The 10,603-nt window shown below is 34.8% G+C and overlaps 1 protein-coding gene and 1 pseudogene across 1 annotated transcript; both read right to left on the bottom strand.

Annotated features, from left to right (window-relative positions):
• LOC104827681 overlaps positions 1-4,959 on the bottom strand; it is an 8,499-nt pseudogene extending 3,540 nt beyond the window's left edge.
• A 1,406-nt stretch (positions 4,960-6,365) lies between these two features.
• On the bottom strand, positions 6,366-7,701 carry LOC104827586 (expansin-B4-like). The gene is made up of 4 exons (XM_010560778.1): positions 7,520-7,701; positions 7,332-7,444; positions 7,039-7,232; positions 6,366-6,787 (listed from the first exon to the last, which is right to left on the bottom strand). The coding sequence occupies exons 1-4, from the start codon at positions 7,674-7,676 to the stop codon at positions 6,466-6,468; spliced, it is 786 nt and encodes a 261-aa protein (XP_010559080.1). The 5' UTR covers positions 7,677-7,701; the 3' UTR covers positions 6,366-6,465.
• Between the last annotated feature and the right edge of the window lie 2,902 nt (positions 7,702-10,603).

Genomic DNA, 10,603 nt, shown 5'->3' with positions numbered 1-10,603 from the left:
GTAGTCAAGAGTTCTGAAAGTGAGAAGTGGAAGAAAGCTATGGAAGAAGAGATGGAATCTCTCCGGAAGAACTATACCTGGAAGCTGGCGAAGTTACCAAGTGGAAAGAAGGCGATTGGGTGCAAATGGGTATTTGCGAAGAAAGAAGGATTTCCTAACAAGACTGATGTCCGCTACAAGGCAAGATTGGTAGCAAAAGGCTATGCTCAGAAGGAGGGTATCGACTACAATGAGGTATTTTCTCCAGTTGTGAAACATACCTCCATTCGGATTTTGTTGGCCTTGGTAGCTCAGTTTGAATTGGAGCTAGCACAACTCGATGTGAAGACGGCGTTCTTACATGGGGATTTGGAGGAGGAAATCTATATGACTCAACCAGAAGGTTTTACCGTTGTTGGTAAGGAAGATTGGGTTTGCAAGTTGAACAAGTCGTTGTACGGACTGAAGCAATCTCCCAGACAGTGGTACAAACGATTTGACAAGTTCATGATCGGGCAAGGGTACACAAGGAGCAAGTATGATCATTGTGTCTACTTCTATAAGTTACCAGATGGATCTTTCATCTACTTACTCTTATATGTGGATGATATGCTAATCGCATCAAAGAGTCAGTCGAAGATCGAAAAGTTGAAGACTCAATTGAAACAAGAGTTTGAGATGAAGGATCTTGGAGAAGCGAAGAAGATTCTTGGGATGGAGATAAGCAGAGACAGAAAGATGGGCAAGCTTTGTTTGTCACAAAGGCAATATTTGAAGAAAGTACTTCAACGTTTTGGCTTAGATGAAAAGTCAAAACCTGTAAGTACACCACTTGCCCCTCATTTTAAGCTCAGTTCGGCGTTATCTCCTACCACAGATGAGGAACATGAGTACATGACGAAGGTTCCATTTGCAAATGCGGTTGGTAGCTTGATGTATGCGATGGTGTGTACCAGACCCGACATTTCACATGCCGTTGGAGTGGTGAGCAGGTATATGCATAATCCTGGAAAAGGACATTGGCAGGCAGTGAAATGGATTCTGAGGTATATTCTGAAGACCTTGGACTTTGGATTGACGTTTCAACAAGATGGATCACTTGGTCACTATGTGGTTGGATATGTGGATTCCGACTATGCTGGTGATTTGGATAAGCGGCGGTCAACGACTGGATATGTGTTTACACTAGCGAAAGCTCCAGTGAGTTGGAAGTCTACCTTACAGTCTACGGTGGCTTTGTCTACGACAGAGGCAGAGTATATGGCAGTTGGAGAGGCTGTGAAGGAAGCTATTTGGTTGCGTGGTTTACTCGATGAGCTTGGAGTTGAACAGAAGAACATATCTGTATACTGCGATAGTCAGAGTGCTATCCATTTGGCCAAGAATCAAGTCTACCACGCACGGACGAAGCACATAGATGTTCGCTTTCACTTTGTGCGAGAGATTATCGAAGAAGGTATCATACGACTCATGAAGGTGAAGACTCTTGATAATCCCGCAGACATGCTGACCAAGGTGATCACAGCGATCAAGTTCAATCATTGTTTGAACTTGGTCAACATCCTACACATTTGAACGCCTTCGGGCATATGAGTGCCATGAGGCACTGTTAGAGACATTCTTTCTCGTTTGTTTTTGCAGATGATGTTATTGAATCCAAGGTGGAGATCATGAAGGTGAAGACTCTTGATAATCCCGCAGACATGCTGACCAAGGTGATCACAGCGATCAAGTTCAATCATTGTTTGAACTTGGTCAACATCCTACACATTTGAACGCCTTCGGGCATATGAGTGCCATGAGGCACTGTTAGAGACATTCTTTCTCGTTTGTTTTTGCAGATGATGTTATTGAATCCAAGGTGGAGATTGTTGCTGAGATGGATTCAATTAGGAGACATCATAGAGTGGTGGAACTTTGAATAATGGAGTTAGTTGGAAGCAAATTGGAGCCATACAAATTGAAGGAGACGTGGCTTATTCAATTGACACAATATCAAGCAAACTTCCTCCTATAAATAGCCAACATCTCCATTCGTATAAGCATCACCATAAAAACATTCAGAAGAGAAGAATAAGAAGTGTAGAAGAAGCTTTCTTCTTCTGCAAGAAACCAATTCTTGGGTTCTTTTGAGAGTTTTGGGTTTCTTTCTTGGTATCCAAGAAATTTGTTTCGGTGAGGTTCTTGGATACACTTTGGTTATTTTATCTTCTGAGTGTTACGAGAGAAAGGGTGTTTCTTTGGGATTTGGGAAGTGAGGTTGAGTGTTTTATTATTCCACATTTGTTCACCGATATAGTGGAATTTGTTTTTCTTCCTCGCCGTGGACGTAGGCATTCTGCCGAACCACGTTAAATCCCGGTGTCTTTTATTTTCTCTCGTTCGATTCTATCGTCTCGCATTTGAGACCCGGTACGCTTCCGCACAACAGGTTATTTCGGTTATAGAAAAACTATAACCATTCGGTTTTTATGTAAACTTCGGTTCGGTTCAGTTCGGTTATTTTCGGTTGAGGTTCGGTTCGGTTTCGGTAAAAAATTCAGTTTCTCAAAGAAATTATCGGTTTTTTCTCAGTTTTTTCGGTTATTTTTTATTCGGTTCGGTTCGGTTCGGTTTCGCTTTTTCCGGATTTAAGGAAATCATAACCGTTCGGTTTTGATGTCGGATTCGGTTCGGATACGGTTATGTCTTATTCGGTTCGGTTCGGTTCGATTATTCGGTTAATAACTGAAATGGCCACCCCTAGTCTCCTGACGGGGTTTAATTTAAACTCTCTGTGTATGGAAGTGAACGTACCACTCTTGACAAGCAGATCAACGTCCTGATGTGTGTCAATGAGAAAATCCAAGAAGATGAGGTAGTTGCAGACGTAAGCAGTGTACGGATAATGGCATTGCTCCAGTGCCAGAAACACGGTATTTTCAGACAACCTCTCTCAAACTTCACTTCCAAGGAACAGCTTCTTTCCACTACCTTGAATTCCACTCCCGCGCTGTCTAGCCTGTCTGCATTGTACATATGCCCGATGCTCGGTTTCTGATACATCTGTGCTGGCCTCAGGTCTAGGGTTTCGACACGAACGCACCTGAACAAATCCGTGAAATGCAAGAACTTTGTGGTCTCCTTGATCAAACCCTGGAACTGAAAATATGTGAGGATGAAATCTCGTAGCCGTTGGTTAGGGATTAGGGTTTTGATGATGGGATCGAACAGTTTCTCGAGGAGGAAGTAAGGGAGTTGATTCTCGAGCAAGATTAGGTCTTCGTAGACTGTGTTTTGCAGACAAGGCTCGTCCATAAGCATGTCTCCAATTTTTCTGGAACTGTCTCCTTTCTCGTAAGCTCTGAGAAGGAACTCTATTATGAAAACCGAGTCATGGAGGATCACGTCCACGAACTCGGGTGATAGAATCCATGCCGTTGATTCTGCGTAGCTTGCTCTGATCTTTTGTTCGTCATCTTTGATGGTTTTCTTGAACTGCTCTATGGTTTCTCTCCCAACCCTTTTGGCGAACTCCTCAAGATATATCTGTTGAGATATACCGGATCTTGAAGAATATTACGAGATATATCAATCTTATCAAATCCGGAAAATATATATTTAGAAATATTTATTATTTTATTTAGTTTACTTATTCCATGTAAGACTCTCATCTATTTATATGTTATTCTGATTATGAATAAAGAAATCATTCTGCAAATTTCTACATGGTATCAGAGCCTCTGGTTCTTTTCTAATTTGTTGTTCTTTTCATAAAAATGATGATCGATAATGAGAGTGAAGATGAAGATGCTGATATACCGATCCAGTGGTAATATCATTTCGAATTTTTTTAAGAATAAGAGAGTCATTTTATTTTTGTTTTTTAATTTTCTCTCTCATAATCCCACATGTTTCTAAAGATTATTCGCATAACCGTCAATCATCTTATTCTTGCCAAAAAATTTGTTGTCATTAAACGCTTTCGCGTAGTTGCCTTTCAATCTCGGATGAATCAGAGTTATTCTCGAGACTTCTTTCTGCACCGCGATTGTCGTCCTTTTTTTTGTTATCATCAAACGATTCTTTTGTGCGTGGTGCCAAAGTTGCAGCGCATTCGTTTGTTTGATTTTTTTTAGTTATGATTGACACAAGTTCGCAAGGTGATGTAGTTCAAGCGGCATGTGTTTGATCATCTTTTCAACAAGTTGGACGTTTCGTGATCTTCCACGCTCCAACTTGAAGGGGGATGTTGAGATATACCGGATCTTGAAAAATATTACGAGATATATCAATCTTATCAAATCCGGAAAATATATATTTAGAAATATTTATTATTTTATTTAGTTTACTTATTCCATGTAAGACTCTCATCTATTTATATGTTATTCTGATTATGAATAAAGAAATCATTCTGCAAATTTCTACAATATCTCCTTGTGCAACTCCATGTTCACATAGCCCAAGTATCTGCAAATCAAACGCCGATATGTTCACTGAAAATGTGAATCATTCTCTGGTAAAACATAACTATATATATATATATATATATATTATATTACCTCGACTTGATTTTCTCAAGATCCTCAGAAGTAGAGCTGTGTTTTATGAGCTGAAAGGCTTCAGCTTTCTTGGAATGGTGAAGAGGGCCAATGAGGAGCATCTGAGGAGTGTAGGCCTCTGGGTTCACCTTGCGAAGCCGGTCTGGTACTCTGTAGATGCAGCATAGCTCCGGGTTGGTGGAAGAAGGCCATATCCCTCCGGCTATAGAGCATATGTCCAACGAAACATGTCCTGAATCCATCGCCTTCTTTACCTACAACATTTCCATTTATAGCCGTCTTAGCATATACATCCAAAACAATGCATAAAGTTCAACATTGGCACATCTCGTTGTTTATGAATTTGTATTGTTATATATATATATATATATATGGCGAAATCAAAGTAAATAAAATACTTTAGGTAAGAGGGTTTTCCGATCGGCCGGTAGTAGAGATACATAAATGTCTCTGTGTTTTGGGAGGTTGTCTGAGAATCGGTTGTGTTGTGTTGTTTATTTATATGGTTGTAAGGGAGAAGACGAGGTCTAAGTATCTTGATCTTGCGTCTCGCTTTAACATGATGCTACATTGGTTTAAGAATCTTCGTGAAACACGTTGAACTATGAAATTTGAAATTCACGTGGGAAGGTTTTAAGGAGAATTGTGCATTCGGTTCAGTTATTCGTAAACCGAAACAACGCAATTGACATAAAATCATAATCGAACCAAATCTAACATAAAAAGCCGAGTGATTATGATAATTTTTTATAACCAAAAAATCATACATTATCCGAATATAAACATAACCGCAATTTTCTTTAGAAAATAAACATTTTTATCTTTAAAATAGGCCTAACCGAAACCTAATAGGCTAATATCTACCATAAAACACGAAGGAATATAGATGTTCCAAAATCGAAAGAAATCCGAATAAAACCGAACCGAATACCGGGATCTCAACAATCATCCACTTAAATGATTTGGCTTATTATAATTATTATTATTATTGCCTATTGGTTGTGCATTTAGCTAATTTGCTCTTCTCTTGAAGGCCTTTTAGCTACTTTGGATGGACCACTTAACCGCACCCATTCTATTTTCCGTTGAAGGAGCACGCTAGAATTTGAGAGATTTCAAATGGAAACTGCGATAAAATTAAGAAATCAAATCGAATTTTAAAAGATGGAAAAGATTCGATCTCTACACGAATTTTTTTTGTTTGTTTAATATCATAATGAATTTGAAAGTTTCAAATAAGAATTGAGATGTAATTAATTTGGTTCAAATGCAAACGTAGATATTAGTTGGGGTGACATAAATATTGAAAATTATAATGCGAAAAGTAAATGAAAATTAAGAAAATAGAATAGAAAAGAAAATAACAGAATAACGTTATTACTATATCTTTTATTCTTGTGATATTACAACGAAAACAACTTATATATTTATGAGAAAATTAGCAAATAAGATACACAATATTTAATACGATATATTGTGTATATTATTATTTCTAAACATATTTAAAATATACTTCACCTCCAATGATATATTTATTTTCCTATTTCAACATTCTCTCTCAAGATTGAATTTGAAAGAATGAAAAAAAAAAATCAATCTTAAAAATGATAATACAGTATTGTTATCTATTTTATATTTGATATAATATATTGTATCCATTATTATTTTCAATCATATCTAAAATCTACATTCACCTTCAATATCTAAAATCTACATTCACCTTCAATCATATATTACTTAGGTGACTATCGAATTAATTGCTCGAAACACATAAACTCGGAAAATGAAGTCATTTTTGTTTGTCATTTTGGCATGCTATCAGTCTTGGACTGACCAAAATCATTCGAGCGGAAGAAAGTATCTTTATTTATTATCCAATACAATTTGATATGTTATGTATGGCCTTCGCCAATCAAATATAATTAACAAAACAACAGAAGACACACTAGAAGTTAACGACGGAGCGGTAAGTGTCACCAGGCTTCCAGTTCTCTGGAATTACAGCATTAGCCTCCACGACCTTGCCGGACACGCCGGAGGTAAGACGGACGTTAAAGGGTCCGGTCAAAGGGTCACCGGAGTTGAGCTTCCATTCCGCGGACCTCATCTCTTGCATGGCCATATAGTTCTTGCCGGCGGGTTGGATCTCCACGGCGGCCAAATTGCCGTCACCGTCACCGTACACGACCACAAATGCCATGTAGTAAGGGTTTGCTCCGGGGTCCATTCTGAATGCTATATTAGTCCCCGGGTAGGAACACGGCGACCTTCATATTTTTTTTGGTGTAACCAAATGTTAACACACTTAAGACGATTAAAAAAAATTTAAAACCATACAATAGTAAAGAAGTTATAATTTAGTCCAACATGTTGTATGATTGCGTTTGCATGAAAACGTTATGGAAAATAACTGGTTTTAAAAATGTTATCATAGAATATAGACGCATTCACGTAATGATTCTAATTCTATTATGTATGCATGAGTGCATGAGTAAGATACAGTGTATAAAGTACGTACCGGCTATACTCAACATTCAGAATACCAGCGGCTCGTAGGTTGCCATCCTGACCGGGTTTGGCCAGAGCACCAATGGCCGTGCCACTGAGGTCGAAATGAACCGGATCGGAAGCACATGGTCCGCCCGGGCACTCGTCTGTTATCACCACTGTAATGGGTTTTCCCGAACATGCCGGATTCTCCGTGCATACAATCTATATAACATTATTAAAAAAGAGTTCAAATATAAATTCCGTAACAAATACAACGCTAAAACGTTTATACAAAAAAGAAAGAGTTTAAGATCAAGGAACCTCGTAACAAGTTCCGCACCCTCGACCATCGTTGTACAATGAAGGGCCTCCGGCTGAAATCATCCCTTCGAACGGCGGGTTCGCCACTGCATCGGTATATCCACAAGCCCCTCCTATATACACATACATATATGTTATTTATATGTTTTACCAAGGAAGAATCTAAGTTCGTGTGTGTATTTGATTACCGGTGCTTCCGGCTCCCTGAGGGTCGCCATACCAAGTGGCTTTAGCGGGGGCGAAGCCATTGCCTTGTACGGTGAGGTTTTGGCAGTAGCATGGCCTTAGGGAAATTGTGAAAATAATAGAGAGCGCGACAAGAAGGTGAATACCACTGGACACCATAGCTGAAATTATATGATGGTAAATAATATTTCCTCCTCTCTTCTTTCCCCCTTTCTGATTATATATATATATATATGGCGCTCTGTGATAATAGCTTGTTTTGAATTTAATGGCAGTAATTTTATAAAATCCTTAATCATAATTAGTGATTTTAAAATTTTATTATGGTTTATTCTAAGGTTTCAAATTTTTAACATATTTGTTAGTATTTAAGATTTGTTACCATTATGATAGATTTTTTTACCTTAATTAACTCTCTTCATCAATGTTGCTAATAATAGTATATGCATGTGAATAACAAGTTTATTTTAGGATATATGATTGTTTGTATTGATTTTTGTATTATATTTGATAAAGTTTAATTTAGAAATATATAAATTTTAATTTAGTTTTAATATAGAAATAAAATTTTCTATACATCGTAATAGGAGGTGTAATCTTGTACCAGTGCTCCAATACGATGTTCCAACATTTTTCCCATCTTTGACAGAGAGCAAAATATACCATTTTCCTAATTTACTTTGTTGTTATATTTACTTTATAAAAAAATATTCCTAAATTATTACATGCATGCACTGTTATTAAGAAAATGGTAAATACGATCTTATAAAAAAATGGTAAATACGTATATGAAATTTATTTGTTGAATTTCCAAATCCTGATTGGTCATCCACTTCTTTTGCTGGATGCTGTGGCTTCATGCCAATCCACTTCTTAGAAGCTCACCTAAAAACTACAAAGCCCATTCCTCTCAAGAGGCATGAAAGGCCCATTAAATTTTAGTAAAAAATCCTCCAACCCTAATTTGATTTTTGGGTTAATTTTATAAATAAGTACTCCACCCACTTAATCTTTTAGATTCGCAATCAGTCTTTAGTTATATTATTAATTATACTTATCCTCTCTATTAATGGAATCGAATCTATCAATTTGAAATGAATTTATCATCTCTCAATTACCGGATCACGAATTAGTAGGTATCAATCCTAAATTATTTTTATGGTAAATACTATTTCCTATTTATTTCTCATTTTTTTCTTAAAAGATACATAGACATCGGTCTCTTAATATTAAAAAATATATTTATAAAATTTAATTAAATTTCAATGTAAATATTTGAGCCTCCTTTGTAAACTCTACTGTTCCCTCTATTTATAGATATAATTTTATATTTTTTTAGTTTAAAAAATTATAAAAAAATGTCATATGTCTATGTTCTCATTAATATTCTATTAAAAATTGAATATTTTAAATTTAGGAAAAAATAAAAAAATTGTAAAAAATCACCTAAAAGTCTAAAAAGATATATATTAAACAAAAAACATATTCTATAAAACGATATCTATTCATAAACGAAGGAAGTAATACTTTTAAGAAGAGAATATCACTTCTCTTTCATATTTTTTCTTTTTTTTTTAATTATTTTTCATATTCTCTTAATGAAATTACCGTTAGTTTATATTGAATTGATTTTGTAATCTTGGAAAAAATATTTTTTTATAGATAAAATAAAATTTTACAATTTCAAGAAAAAAATGGATAAAATATTTAGATATTAATGATTAAATAGCTATACAAAAGAAAGATGTTGGATAATTATCCTACATTATAGAGTTGATTCTTTCATACTTAGAATGATCTGGTTAACATTTAGATAATCTTATGATTTTCTCCCTAAGATTGAAATTATTACATCTATGGGTTAATAATCGAGTTTATAAATTACTACAATAATATTTTAAAATCATGAAAGTTTTATTTGCAATATTAAAAGTGAAATTTAAATTTTAGAAACGGCTGAAAATGTTGTTTTTAGAGCAAAAGACAAATGGTTACAATTTTTTAAAAATTTAAAAAATTTGAAGCAAATAAAAAAATAAGCAAAAACTTATTTTTTTAAAAATAAATATTTATATAAATAAAACTTAATTCGAACCGAATTCAAACTGAAATTGAAGCAAATCGATCAAACCAAAATGAAAACAAAAATCGAATGGTTATAAACTTTTTAAAACCAAAATAGCATAATCCAAATACCTAAAATAACCATTTAGGGTATTCTAAATGTGAATGAGATAAATTCGAACGGTTGATTGGCTCAGATACATACGACATATCAAACCTTGATGGTTAGATAATCGGTACAACCGCACCCAATCTCGTCCCACCATCCACAATTGTAGTAATGTTAATTGGTTAACCCAACCCATTTAACGCAAAATAGGATAGATGAGTTACTTACTGTATTGGGCTAGGTTGACCCAATAATGATAATCAATGGGTTGAATTAACTAGTTTAACCAATTATATCATTTAACTTAATTCATTTATAAATTAATGTCTATTTTAAATTATACACATTTATATTTTAATAATATTTTAAAAAGCGTATTCATTTATTTTTTATATCGAATTCGGTTTGATTATGTTCGAATTTGGTCAATTCGATTTAGTATTTGGTTTTATATTAGAGTCGTTTATTATATAAGATTTGTTAGATTTAGACCGATATTTTATAAAGAATTTCGTTTGATTCAATTTAGGTTCAAATTTGGATTTTATATAGAACTTCATTCAATTCATATTCCATTCGAATTCAGTTTTTACATATAATTGTGTTTGATTCGGATTCAATTTTTAAATAAGATTCCGTTCAATTCCTATTTGACTTGCATCAGATTTTTATATTGCATTCTATTCAACTCGGATTTGGTTTTTACATAAGATTATGTTCAATTCGGATCAATTTTTAAATACGATTTTTTTAATTCGTATTTGATTCATATTTATTTTATTTTATTAGTTTATAATTTTTTCAAATAAATGAGTCAATTTGACAAACCGATTTAATATATTAAATAAACACAAGCCAACTAAGCAATCCGAATATAATTGTTAGCACCTGCACGAGTGGCGATTGGATTGGG

The sequence above is a fragment of the Tarenaya hassleriana genome, unplaced genomic scaffold (assembly GCF_000463585.1).
Source record: "Tarenaya hassleriana unplaced genomic scaffold, ASM46358v1 Cleome52, whole genome shotgun sequence".
NCBI classification, from domain to species: Eukaryota; Viridiplantae; Streptophyta; class Magnoliopsida; order Brassicales; family Cleomaceae; genus Tarenaya; species Tarenaya hassleriana.
This window is presented reverse-complemented; position numbering and strand designations above follow the sequence as displayed.

Bases quoted from the DNA above. Each gene is read 5' to 3' on its own strand.
- LOC104827586 (XM_010560778.1), bottom strand. From the start codon at position 7,676: ATGGTGTCCAGTGGTATTCACCTTCTTGTCGCGCTCTCTATTATTTTC. The intron at 7,233-7,331 runs GTTCCTTGATCT...AATGTTATATAG, and splicing joins GGTGCGGAACTTGTTACGAG to ATTGTATGCACGGAGAATCC. The intron at 6,788-7,038 runs GTACGTACTTTA...AAAAATATGAAG, and splicing joins CTGAATGTTGAGTATAGCCG to GTCGCCGTGTTCCTACCCGG.